General features: G+C 38.2%; 1 protein-coding gene across 5 annotated transcripts in view; it reads right to left on the bottom strand.

Annotated features, from left to right (window-relative positions):
- The window catches only part of LOC108430063 (interleukin-6 receptor subunit beta-like), a 32,587-nt gene extending 18,425 nt beyond the window's left edge, over window positions 1-14,162 (bottom strand). For 2 of the 5 annotated variants that reach the window (XR_005131529.1, XM_037545442.1), the window contains exons 1-4: window positions 6,672-9,978; window positions 5,853-5,933; window positions 5,108-5,240; window positions 173-330 (exon numbers count right to left, since the gene is read on the bottom strand). Coding sequence is in view for 4 of the 5 variants with exons in the window: in XM_037545442.1 (XP_037401339.1) it covers window positions 173-330; window positions 5,108-5,240; window positions 5,853-5,910 (349 nt within the window). In the remaining variant the exon portion in view is untranslated. Of the gene's footprint in view, window positions 1-172; window positions 331-5,107; window positions 5,241-5,852; window positions 5,934-6,671; window positions 9,979-14,039 lie in introns of those variants that run through there. The other 3 variants (XM_037545443.1, XM_037545444.1, XM_037545445.1) reach the window with 3 other exon arrangements.
- Between the last annotated feature and the right edge of the window lie 182 nt (window positions 14,163-14,344).

Below are 14,344 nucleotides of genomic sequence, written 5' to 3'. Positions count from 1 at the left end.
TTGTACCTGGAGCTCTACAGGCAGTACCTGAGGTACCAGAGGCAGCCCCTGAGGTTGTACAGGCAGTACCTGAGGTTCTAGAGGTGGCCCCTGAGGTTCTATAGACTATACGAGGCCCTACAGACAGTACTTGATGTTCTGTAGGCAGCACCTGAGGTTCTATGGGCAATACCTGCATCAGTGCCGTTCAGGCATAGCATATCAGAGCTGACCGTTGGGTGGTGGTCACTGTGCGCGAAGACCTGAATACAGTATATCCGGTTGAGAGAGCTCACAGGCACAGAACAGCGGGGCAGAGACGAGGTACATTGATCACTTTTCCACCCTGTCCTACACACACACACACACACACACACACACACACACACACACACACAGAGTTAAAGTGACAGTTTGCCATTAAAAAATGTACACCCTTTAAAAAGATGGTGCTTCAAGGGTTCTTTAATAAAGAAAATGGTTCTATATAGAATCTTGAACTCTCAAAAGAACCATTTTCAAAAAAGGTTCTACACAAAACCATTTACAGCACATTCTTCATCAGTCTGAAGAATCCTTTAATGATGCAAAGAGTTCTTTGAGTGTTCCTAGTTTTATATAGAACTATTTTATTTACTAAAGAACCCTTGAAGAACCATCTTTTTACAGATTGTAGTAAAGAAGTAATGGAAGGTTATGCACACCAACTTAGCATTGTGCTACTCCATGTCTGAATCATCAAACACCACTCACCGAGTCGTTAAATGATCTCAAGTACAGTTGTTTATGCAGCCTATGACACTGTATATCTATCAGAGTTGGGATAGCTACTAAAAATGAGTAGTTAGCTGCTTTGTAGCTACTTTCCCAAAATGTGTAGCTAGATACAATTTAGCCACTGTTCCAGGAAAAGTAGTGCCTATTTTCAGCCACTTTTTGAAGAGTACTGCACTACTTCTTAGCTACTTTCAAAGCACGATTGTCAGTTTGTGAATCTCCACCTGACACACCAATCCCAACTGACAGTGTGAATAAGACACTGCATTTAATGATGTGCCATAAAGAAACACGCAATTGAAAAGCTGCAAATGTACAAAAAGATCACCAAATAGTGTAACCAACAATCAAACTTACACAAAAAAAAGCGTGACATCCAACAAAAAATTAGACTAAGCAAAGGCAAAGTCATTCTGGGTTTTTCCTAAAAAAAAATCAATAATTTAGTGCAAAGCACTGTCAACTGCTGAAATAAAACTGCTCCAATTAAACATTTCAGCAAAATGTACAGACATGACATTCAGAGTCCTTTAAATTTCAGCAACACTTTAGCGTCAAAATTTTCATCAGTGACTGTGGCGCTGTTTGGGGTGAGAATCAGGCCTGAATAATCTCTCCACTGTTGCGGCTCCACAGCAGAACTAGATTTTAATGTAAAATAACATAATCCTCCTTTGCTGTGAAATCATTATAACACAGTTTTCACAATAAATGGGCTTAAACCCTGGAGTTAATGTAGAATTGCTAATTCAACCTTTCACGCTGAAGTCAGCTTCTTTCGAATTTTTCTGTTCCACCCAAAATGGCGCAGCAGTACAGTCTGGCGAACAGAGGACAAGGAGGAATGGGACAATTCAAACAAGAAGCAGGTGAATGAGACATGAGTTCAGCCTTATAAAAAGTCAGAGACATTTTACAAGAAACTCGAGGACAAGTTTCCTGACTGAGATGTGAGAGAAGTGGCTACAGCTGAGCTAAAGGTTAAAGCAAGTAAATCTACGTTTGTGTTTGTTCGATTTTTATCCTTTACTAGCACATTAGCTCTTACAGCCATGATAGTAAGACAGACATAAAAAGTTGTGGCTCCCAGGGTGGGTTCATTTCTGTTGAAAGAACAAAATGGCTCTTCTTAACATTTCGGTTGCCACCCTTGAGCTAAGCTTACTATAGTAAGGGGTGATCAGAGTGTAGCCTTTTGCATAGCATTGCACAGTCCCCACCAGCCCAGTTAACAACTGTGTACGATGGTTCAGATTTTGTGTGGATTGTCTGAAGTCTGTAGCGAAATTGCAGTGAAAATGATCGTTATAGCTACACAAACATTTGTAGGCGCTACAGATTAGCTATATTTCATAAAACTATAGCAGCTACAGCCTGAATTTTGTCTGCAATTTGTCCATTTTTTTGAAGGGGGAATGTGTGAATTTGATTTTTGGCCAAACCATCACTAATAAAGTTTTCTGTATCAACAGTTTCTCTATAATGTCACGCAGCTCTTTCCTGAGTCCTGTGCAGTTCAAAATGTAGGCATCATTTCTGCTCAGTTTACCAGAGGATCATTTTAAACAGTCTGATGCCCCTGGTCAATTAAAACATTTTGTTGTTTTTCTAAGTGTGTACTATTCGATGGTATATTGTTATTTAAGTTTGTTTACTGGAGCTGTGCTGCAAGACAAATCTTTTCATGTGAGATAAAACACAAATAAAGAAAGTGAAACTAAATATACATCCTCTACAGAGAACACACCTCTGCACATCTTATTACTCAGTTACTTAGAATTTGGGGCCTGAGGGATGGTGCAAAAGTAATCGGAGATGATTTTCTATTCCATTTATTTGAAAGTTATTTGGAGTTTATTTTTTTCCAATATGTTAGAAACAGTGCACTGGAATATTTTTTTTTTTCACAACAAAATTGTAACTATTCTACACATATCTTTAACTCAGTTCTTTAAATTCTTATTATATGCACCTTCTATTTATGCTTCCAGTTAAAATATGAAGACATTAGACTGTGAAATAAAACTTACAGGTGTCTGCAGAGAAATAAATCAAAATGATCTTTTATGTTCCCTCAAGCAGCTTCATGAAGAGTCACCTGGAAGGCTATTTTTACACTATATGGGCCAAAAGAACGTGGACATCCCCTTCCCCCCAATTACTGAGCTTAGGTGTTTCAGCTACACTCATTGCTAACAGGTGTATAAAATCAAGTACATATCCATCTGCATGACAAGCACTGGCAGTAGAATGGGTTGTACTGAAGAGCTCAGGGACTTTTAACATGGCACTGTAATGGGATGCTGCCTTACCACAGGTCATCTGAGTTTGGTGGATGCCAGAGGAGCGATGCTTGGAATGCATAGTGCCAACTGTAAAGTTTGGTGGAGGAGGGAGAATAGTCTGAGGCTTTTAAAGTTGCAGGGTTTGGGTCTTTAGTTTCAGTGAAGGGTAATAATGCTACAGCATGCAAAGACATTTTAGACAAGTCTATGCTTTCAACTTTGGGGCAACTGTTTAGGGCCCTCTTCTGTTCCAATGCAAAGTCCATAAACACGTTTTAACAAATTTGGTGTGGAGGAACTCCAGTGGTCTGCACAGAGGCTGTTATACCCACAAACTGGGAAGGTGCGGGGCTGGGGGAAATACATATTGACATCCATAGTTTTGGAATTGGCTGTCCAACAAGCTTGTACAGTTATGATGGGCATACCTTTGGCTATATATCATACTTTTTGAGGGCTTTCCAAAAAGAAAATAATGACGTTTTCATTTCAGAAATAAACAAAAAAATAAGCATGAGCTGCAATATCTACATATGTTGTCCACATTTCTGACTAGTGGTGAAATACTGAAATTCAATTATTTGCTCTTTTTTTGCATGCAAATCTCCTCTAAAGGGCAAATGAAGGTGCAGCGCCAAAGTGGTGCACATAATTGCTCAATTTGCCACTCTGATCAAATCTTCTTAAACAACCAGCGTTGCATTTTTGTACATCCTGTTACTGAAGGACAAAGCAGACCTTTATCATCAACATGCCCAGAATGCAGCAACACAGAGAAACCAAAAGGGACTTTTTTTCTTTGAAAAATCTTGACCTGTTTAAAATTTAGAGTGAATTTACTGATGAGGGATTTTATGCACCGGTGTTTGCTTTATGAATCATTAACATGCAGATATAATACAGTCAGAAAAACGTTGTTGGTTTTAAGCAGTGTTCTCTCATTTACGTTACTAAATAACTGGATGCCACTGAGTGAAACCCAGTCAGTTGTGTTGTTTCACTGAGTTATCTGACAACACTGAGGGGCAAACCTCATCATCCTTCTCATTGGCTCCTGATATCAATTATTTGCATTTTTTTTACTTGTTTTACTCACCCTCTGTGTGTTATCTTCCCCTCAGCATACCTTCACTTGTGTCTGCATCTTTCCTATGCTTCTCCTACCATATAAGAGTGAGTTGTATGTACTCTCTTGCGGGCATTGCGATGGCTGGGCAGTAGAGTAATGACTTTAAGTATGTTGTATGTGTACGTATGTTGACCTCGTAGGTGGAAATGTGTAACGTGCAGAGGAACATGTGCTTTGGTCCCCTTTCACAAGAATATGAATCTGATGATTACAAGCACACTGAAAAAGTTTTGAAAGAAGCTGTGGCTGCTGAGAAAAGAAAACTGGGCCAATCAAACAGATTCTGGTGTTCTCAACACAATGGGCTGCCCACTCAGAGTCCAGACCTCAATGTCTATAAATATGTTTGGGATTATGAGAAAGCAGAAAAATGCAACCAACTTCTAAGACTGAACTTTTGGAGTTGTAGAAAAATATCTCTGCAGATTTCTTTGAATAGAAAGGCAAGTCTCCTGTAAAGCGTGGAAGCTATAATAAAGGCAGAGAGACATACTGAGACATATTTAGTTGTTGAAGTGTCTGTACAATTTTCTGATGTTTTTTGCTTTTACTTGCCGCTGAAAAATGAATAACTTGTACTTATTAGCTGTTGATTGAACTGTAAACCCTAATTACTAGAGGCTGTTTCAAATGAATTTGGTTTTAAGACTCTGCACTGTGCTCATTGTTTGTCTTTTTAAACAAGTATACTTGAATTTTCAACCAGACGGTACAAACAACATGCCTGTATTAAGTGATATCAACTAATTGCAGAAAATAAGTGATAATAATTTTATTATTTAAGTATAAATAACAGGGCTTCATAAATAAAGGGACTCAGACTTTCGCACTGTACTGTAAGTAAAACAGATATAATCTCAAAAGTGTGTGTGTGTGTGTGTGTGTGTGTGAGGGGATGAATAGGTGCAGAAGTCTGTGAGACGGATCACACACTCACAGGTTGACTTGCAGGGTGTAGTGTGTATCAGGTTGAGCATTCACAGCAGGAGTCCAGTGACAGGTGACGTTCGCATGAGCCATGAACACACACTCAAGATCTCTGGGTGAGAAAGGTGACTCAGAGAAAGACTCTGAAAGGAAATAGTTGAAGTATGAAATGGGCACATAAAACACACATCTCATCAATTTAAGGGTTCTTTAAGTGTTCATGGTTCTTTGCTAAATTTTCTTCACTGAGGAACCCTTGAAGAACCACCTGAGTGTATAATTCTCCATATAATCTAGAAAAGCATCACCAGTAGTGGCCACTAGGCCCAATGCCAAGTGCCGGCAGGAGGGGTAAGAAGTCCCCAAGCACTGGGCTGTGGAGCAGTAGAACTGTGTTGTTTGGAGTGATGGAGCTCCATCTAGTACTTTTGGAATGAGCTGGAGTGGAGTCGCGATCTAGAATTAATCATCTCACAGCAGTGACCTCATTAATGCTCTGGTGAATGTAAACCTCACAGCAACGTTCCAACATCTAGTGTAAAGCCTTCCCAGGTGATGTTGCTGCAGTAATGTGGGGACAAACTCCCTATTAAAACCCTTGATTTCAGAAGAAGCTCTAAATGAGCTGGTGTCTACACTTTTGGACATACAACATAACAGACTTCCCTTCTATTAACTATATTCTCTAACATGACATTTCAGAGCCAAAATATGTGATTTTAAAGAGAATGAAAAATGTCAAAAAGGAAACAAACCTGATGCTGATAACGGTCCATTGAAAAGACACAACAGGATAAGCATGTTAAAGTCCATATTTCACCTGATACGTATGAATCCTGTGGTAAAGGCAAAACAAAAACAGTGTAAATGAAATTCACTCCACAAGCTATAGCATTAAAAAAAATATCATCGCAATAAATAAAGTGTGAAATTTGTATTGCAGAATACTGGTGCATTGTTTGCTGTCAGTAAGGTGGACAGAGTGATTGAGTAACTGAGTTCACGTTTAGCAGCATCATTTTCATAAACACAAAAGTCAAGCAAGACCATTCACAGTCATAAGGGAAAGTTTGGGCACCCCTGGCGAAATGAAATGTTTTTTGATTATTTTGGAAGTAAAAGTAAGTTACACATCCTCTACAGAGAACACAACGCAGCACATTTTAACAAACAATAACTGTTTATTTACTGAATTTAACATATTGGGAAACAATATCTAAATGTGGCCTGTGTAAAAGTGGCAGACTGTATATTTAACACTTTTTTAGTTTTATCTTATATGACTCAGAGCCATAAGCACTTTGGGAATATTTTACCTTCTAATTTTAACATTCAAATCAACTATGAGTCTACTAGTAGGTAAGACCGCTGTTCAAATGAATGTAATGTCATCAGGATCACTTAAAATAATTTTACAAAAAAGTTCGGTCACCTCACACAAATTAGTGACTGACTACAGCTACAACTTAGTTCTATAAACCAGTGGAATAAGTTGCTTGAAAATATGCACAGTTTTGAGGCATTTTGAAAATGATAAACACATTTCTTTCTATTATTTATAACATTCAAATTACCAGTTTAGTCCAGCGTGGTCCAGTGTGTTTTACAATCCATAAGTCCAGATACAACAGCAACACGCTCCCGTCTCTTTAATAAGTCTCCGGTACGTTTGTTCCAACCAGTACAAAACAACTGCTGGGGCCAGCCCCCTGCTGTCATCAGAGGAAGTGATATGACAGCTGAATGATTCAGCCCATAAAACTTAACCTGCTGAACCATCACCTGCTTCCTTTTCCATTCTGTTCTATACTTCACTCCGTCCTACTTCATTCAATCCTTTTCATGCTCAGAGAACAGGTTATCTGTACTGTACAGAACTGTGCAAATATCAGGGGTCACCTTCCCGGTCAGAAAGGAGACTAGATAGAACACAATCCACATGCATAAGGAAGAGAAAGTCAAAACTGATGAAAAAAACAAAAGTTTCCAAAACTGAAATTCAAAAATTGATTAAAAGATACAGAGCAAATGTGTCTCTTAACCACCATGTGAGACCTGTCAGACCGCCAAAACAGTCACCATCAGATAAGCAGTTCAGCGTACGCTGCCTTCAACATAATGGTGCTTGATTGAGGGGAGACTGGTTGAGGGAGGGGAGAACTCTGAGAACTCCGAGACTAGAGTTATGGGCAGCTTCTGACTGGGTGCCAGACCCCTGTTTTTGGATGGTGGTAGGACTGGAACATGGGACACAGGAACAGGAAGGAAATGCTGACTGCGAAAACTTTGTCACAGGAAGCCAAGGGCAGAGATGAGAATTTAGGAGGAGGGGTTTCAGGCATGAGCAGAAAATGCAACCAACTTTAAAGACTGAACTTTGTAGGTGTGGAAAAAACAGCCCTGCAGATTTCATGTTTTTTTTTTGTTTTTTTTAAATAAGCCCCTTAAAATTTCTAGGACCCACTGGTACGTCCAAAGTTTCACTACACGCTTCTATAACCTACACTGAAAATTTTATAACTTGTACTCAAAGAGCATTTGGCCCAGAAATTAAACAATAGAAGGGTTGCTTAGTTTTACATAGTAGTGTGTTTGCTGCCTATTTACACCAGGAAAATGCTAGTTGATTTTTCACATAATTAAAGGTGCAGTAAGTGATTTTAATCCAATTCACTTTTGGTCAAATTAAGTGAAAAAGTCCACTAGCTGTCTGCTGTGTGTGCATGCTGGAATAAAATGCTGGGTTCATACACAGCCCTGGTTGTGTAAATGGAAAACAAAGAAAATGGTTAGGAAAGAGCCACACAACACTATTCCAGCCAATTAGCAACAGAGGGGGTTCATGCTCAGGCACAGCACGGGGGAAGAAGAGTGGGAGGGGCAACTGTATATCTGGCACAAGCTACGCGTTGAACTCTATGCATTGTCCAGAAGGAAAAATGGCTGAGAAACAGCCAAAGAGGAGACTATCTGAAGAACAAATATTAAGAAAAATGTTCCGTGATCAGGCAAGGTGGGAGAGTTGTGTTAACATTGTTGTGAGACATTTATGAACAAGGGTGACCTCAGAGAGTTGACAAGGCTGAATATGGCTTCCTATTTGCCAGCTTCTTGGTCCTATTTTCAGGTGACAGACTGTAACTGTTCAACCATTTAAGATGGAATGGGAAAATAAAAAAAATAAACTGTCGAATAAGAAACTAACTTCAGCTTCATCAAGAGTTGATGAAAAGGGATGAGGGGTTTGCTAGCCCGGTGTCATTCACCTGAATTTGAGAGGCTTACCTTCTGAGGTAGCACTGGAGGGAGGGGTTCAAATATCAACAATTGTTCTCCAGAATCACTTACTGCACCATTTAGACGCTGCTATTGTACCCTGATAGCTATGTATACTGTACTCTATTAGATATTTCTACACAAATGTTTATTGACCCCAACGTTAGTTTACCATTGACTCCAGGGTACTTTACCAGAGCCATGGAGTACCAATGGTAACTCAAACAAGACTACTAGAAGTGCCATGTGCCTTCTATCATTTGTTATTCTATCTGCTTCTCCATCTTTTAAAATTGTTATACGTGTCTTAGTTGGATCTCTCTTTATATTCCAAATGACAATAAAGATACTTTCCGATTCCCAACCAAGCACATAATGAACAAATCACAAAGAACACAGCAGTCAGCCTCTAATACTAAGCAGTGAAACAGTTTTTTGATGAAAAGGCAGTTTTTGATGAAAAGGCTGATTCTTCAGTAAGTGACCACAAACACACCAAACCAACCAGCTATTTCTGAAACTGAAAGTCCTCCATGTGGAGCTGATACAATGAAAACGGTTTGTCAGATCAACCATCACTGTAAAGTTGACTATGTTGACAAAATTCTTTCCATTTTCATGACTTTTATCTACAATGTAAAAATGTTTGTGATCTGAAAAAGTGGACTAGTGCAATTACTAGTTTGTGGAGAACCTTTTTGAATGTACTAATTTTTTCCAGCTGTAGCTAACATTGACAGCAACTAGCTTTATCTCAATGTACTCTTTAGCAGGTCATATAACAGATCAGATAAGAACCGGGTTTCACAATTGCAAAATGACACCAGTATTGTGAAATTCTTACACATGTTCCACACTGATTTCCAGACTTTGGGACACACTTCAAAACAATGTGATGTAGCTGCTCATCATGTGGTCATTTAGGACAGGGATGCCATGCCATTTCCTGCTCTAAAATGCAGGGGTGTAGCTAAAATAAGCCTCTACATACTGACTAAACTGCATTTTAGTAGTGACTTGAAAACCTAGGACAGCATTTTTTATATTTTTAAATAAGTCTAAATCGAAATCTATCGAAGTTCTGAATACTGAACATCATAATTGGCTATAAGGTTAGGTTGGAACATGTATAGAGTCACCTGTACTGTTATTGAGGATTATTTAACCTTAGTATTGCAGACCAAGGAAAAGATTCTTATTTGGAAATTCTACCAATTTTTTAATTGTTTGAGGGGTCTGATGTTGCTCCAGTCTGAACTATTCAGTGATGGTGATAGGAACCAGACGTCTGATTAATTGAATGGCTTTAAGAGCTCCCTCATAGACAACTATGAAATGGTTATGAATATACTGATGGATATCAGATATGTATGATATTTTTGAGATGGATGTATTGGCCTAAAACATCTATTTTCTAATCCAGTGATGGCAGAGGGGTGCATGCAAGGTGCTTTAAGACAAAATAGTCCCCAAAGAAAACATTCGTACAGATTTATGTCTGTTTAAACACTCACAATCCACGTGTAGGTTCACTGGAGGTTCTGGATACTGAATAAAATGGAGAGATTTGTGTTTTAGACATTGCACCCCTGCTTCCCATCACCAACATTATAAAGAAAAAGAGTTGTTCAAGACTGTCTACAATGAAATATTTCATATGGTACTACTATTAATGATTTACTTTATGTATCAGTGAGTGTGTTTACATGCACTCAATCAGATTTCTGCAGTTATCTGATTATTCAAATAGCCATGCAAACAGCGCACAATAATTTCTTAGACTGGAGTAAGGTAAAGAAATCTGATTAAGAAATCTGATAAAGAGGGCTGGATTTTAGCTCAGTAATCAGATTTCTCAGTGCAGGGTAAACTCTTACTCTGATTTCTTTTGGATTTCTCGGTCTGCGCATGTGCAAAACATAAACGGTACCGGAAATAAGCAGCGCTGCTGTGGCAGCAAAACACTTTCGGAGCGACACAAAAACCAACTACGTGCTTGACGAGGATTTAAATATTCATCTTCTAGATGATGTATGTTCATATTTTCAGGTAAAGTGATTAAAAAATAAAAAGCTACAACATGGAGTTTTATGTTACGTTTATGTTACATCTTCTGCAGTGACTTTTTTGGCAGACATCTGTTTACTGCCTGACTCATGTAGACCCAGTTTTCCCATTACCTGATCACCCAAGTGCATGTAAACACATTGATCAGATTATTTACAAAACCTGATGGTCTGCGGTTATCGGATTATGGAGTGCATGTTGACGCACTCACTGTATTTTTTAAATAAACTAAATCAGCTTTTCTTAATTATATTCATCCTTTGACGGAACAGCTTTATGAAAAAAAAGTCTATTCAAAGCACAGAACGTTGAAACTTCATGTTTGTGTCCATTTGACTGGAGACTGCATCACTTAACACCCACCTACATCTGTTTTCTATAGGAAATGCACATCAGTTTTCCTTTTTTTTTAATTATTATTATTATTATTATTTACAAAATATAATCGCAATAATAACAACAAATCAAAGTAACAGAAGCAATAATATATAAATTGCTTAAAAAAAAAAAAGAATAAAAAGCAGTGTCTCCAATCCCTTTAATAATCCTAAAACTGCTGGAACTTATAGACAAAACGGAAAAAAGACACATGGTTGTGCAACTAACAAAAGCAAAGACCAGGAGTGAGCAGTACCAAAGAAATTTGGGTGATGAAACATAAGGTGACTCAGAGTCTGCCAAACCAGAAGACCAGTCCAGAACAGAACCAGTTTCTCAAAACGCTGGATTAGCGTGACTGGAAGAGACACTGCTTTTCCCACTTCTTCACACACGCAAAACACAAGCAGACAGGTCGGCCGAGGGCTCTCCACAGCAACACTGGCAGAAACCTGAGTAACTGTATGCAGTGAGTCAGCTACAGTAGCATCAACAAGATCACATCACTGGCAGTGAAAGTTCAGGATGCACTCAGTAATGGACCATTCAGAAGAAAACACTTTTTAAATATTTCCAATCAATAATCCAGACCGTGAGAAAAACCAAGTCCCTGAAGAAAAAGCGCTTCTTATTGCACAAGGAAAATCTACCATGGCAAAGCAGGAACCATGTGATTGAGGGCAAAGCAAAAGAGTGCCTAGAAGCAGCTGCATCACAATCAGACAACAAATAGGAAAGCGTCTCGCTAGCTTTGTTTTTGTTGCTTTTCTCTCCCTCCCCCGCTCCCCCCAATAGGCAACTGGACGTTTAAAAAAAATTGTACAAAAACTCTTTTACTGCAAAAATCACGTTTTCATAAGAACTACATGCAAATAAGAAAATAAGTCAGACAAAACCAAGAGGTCCATTATCCAACACCTCACAGATGTGCAAATTCATGAAGCCTCAATTTTTCTGCTTAAGTAGTATTTCTATTTGAGAGCTTGACTGAGTAAATCGAGAACTCCTATGTTGCTGAGTGAAATCAAGAATGAAGGTGTAGCCAAAGCTAAAAGGGGAATCCCACCGACAAATTTTTGACTGGAATAATTAAAGGGTTGATGTAAACAAAATCATTCAGAGAGGTTTGATGTGCAGAGAAACTCAGAGAAACTTCAAGTCAAAACTGTTCAGTGGTGGTGATAAGAAAGTATAGCACGTAATGCTTATACTAAACCACAAAAACATCCGTCATGAAGTGCCATCAAATATGTTGCTTTACAGGTTCTGAGATGAGGTTTTTGTCTACATTTGGATTTTTTAACCCATTTGTGGCAGAGATGTATACTGAACAGAAACATAAATGTTACACTTTTACTGAAAAGATTTTTCTCAAACCCTGTAAAAACAGTGCAGGATATGAAACAGAATTTCCATGTTAGTATCTTGTGTGAGTACCAATTGCCTGTAGCAAACCTGCTGCAAAACAAGCGCAAAGCCAAAAGCACTGCATTTTTTTTTTTTTGTTTAGCATACATACAGCATGCTTATAAGACAAAAAACAGAAAAAACATTTACCTAAAACTTAGTTTCACTATGATCAGAATTAAAATAAAATGGCTACATTTGTATTGTAGTCTGTGTGACTCCTGGTTCCCAACACCACCACTGGAATGGAAAGAAATCTGAATCAGTTTCCATTCAATAATCCCTCACACATGAAACCACTCTGAGTGACTCAACCACTGAATTAGACAGGAAGTTTGAAAAATTAGCGCAATTTCTCTTTTAACTATTTCCCAACATTAAAATGGGTGGGCAGTAGGACACACTAAATTAAAAAAAAAAATTATATATATATATATATATATATATATATATATATATATATATATATATATATATATATATATATATATATATATATATATATATATATATGTATGTATGTATGTATGTATGTATGTATGTATGTATATGTATGTATGTGTGGGTGTGTGTGTGTCAGGAAACATTTATAAAGTGTGCTTTTAGGAATTATATACTGGGGTTCACACAATTCAAAGAAAGCCACAACACTTCTGTTTTTCTTCTGGAACCTGTTGGTCAGTTCTCTACATGTGAAGCCTTTTTTGACTGCACTGGGCAGATTACTATCAGAACGACTACATTTACTACAGCTTCATTAACTTACCAGAATGCACGAAACATCATTTTGAGGGGGAGTTTCTGTTACAATCACCTAATCATTACAATCAGAAGACTGCATTAAAAGCTAGTCATTCTGAGATCTTTTAAAGATTGAAAACAAAACCAAGGCCAAAGGTGCACCCACTAATACACATTAAAGAAGCATCAAAGGCCTTTTGATCAAGTGCAGGATTTGTAGATACCAAGCTATTCAATAAAACACAACCAGAGGAACAACTTCACAGTTGTACTAACTGGGCCTAAAAATCGTTCCTTCAATTAATTAAACAGCATTCAAGCACATATAAATGTGGTGCCTGATAACAATAAGCAACTCCGAACCCTCTGCATCAGAGAAAGGCTGTATCTAACAGACCGATCAAGCTAGCCAATTCATCAAAAGGTTACTTGCCAGACATTGCCAGAGTAGTCATTTACCTCTGACCTCATAATGCAAAACCAGTGACATTCAATACATACATATGTAAGAGATATTACGTTTACAGAGTAAAAGGTCACCTCTGTTTATTCCAGTGGAAAACTATCTTAGCTCCTTTTTTGAGTCCTAAGCCATCATGTTCATTCTCCCATTTAACTTTTCCAATATAGGTATTCACAGAGTATGAACTAAAATGTTAAAGCACACATGAACCTACAGATCTCATGTATTTGAGCTGCTGGGACGGCATGTGAATGTTTAGGATTCCTAACAATTTAGAGTTACCAGGAAACGCACACCTGCCTGCAGTGGCTGTCAGTTTTTAACTTTCGTTTACAATCAGTGCTCCTGGTTCACTCATGCCAGTACAAGCCAAAGACTGTGGTCAGAAAAATCCTCTTGTAGACAGAACTGTACTACTGACTGACTGGATGATTAAGCGCAGCATATGTTAATCCCATCAGTGAGACCCCCAATAGTTATGTTCATATTCATTGTAACTAAATGGATAGCAAGATTGAATAGGATATATGGTAAAATCAATGTCACAATAACCCTCAAAATAAATTAAATAAAAAAAAAAAAATTCATTGCAAAACCTGAAGGAACCTACTTGTTCAACTGACCGTAGCTTAACCCTGCTGAGAAACAGTTCTTAAAGGCTTTTCAGATGTTCTTGGTAAGACGTTAATTATATGTGTCAGTCCTTGTAGACTTGCAGGGATGTGGTAACGCAGGAGATAAAACAAGGAAGCCTGCGTAAAAAGAGAACTAACCAACAGGACACCAAGAAAAAAGCAAGAATATCAGAGATTCACAAAAGTAAACAGCTCTTGGACATTTCTTCTCTTAACTGCTCATACAGTTCACACCTGTCCCCAGTTGAAGGCTATGCCATGCTTTGGCAAAAATGACAGC

Source organism: Pygocentrus nattereri, chromosome 15, assembly GCF_015220715.1.
Source record: "Pygocentrus nattereri isolate fPygNat1 chromosome 15, fPygNat1.pri, whole genome shotgun sequence".
In the NCBI taxonomy this organism is placed as follows: domain Eukaryota; kingdom Metazoa; phylum Chordata; class Actinopteri; order Characiformes; family Serrasalmidae; genus Pygocentrus; species Pygocentrus nattereri.
This window is presented reverse-complemented; position numbering and strand designations above follow the sequence as displayed.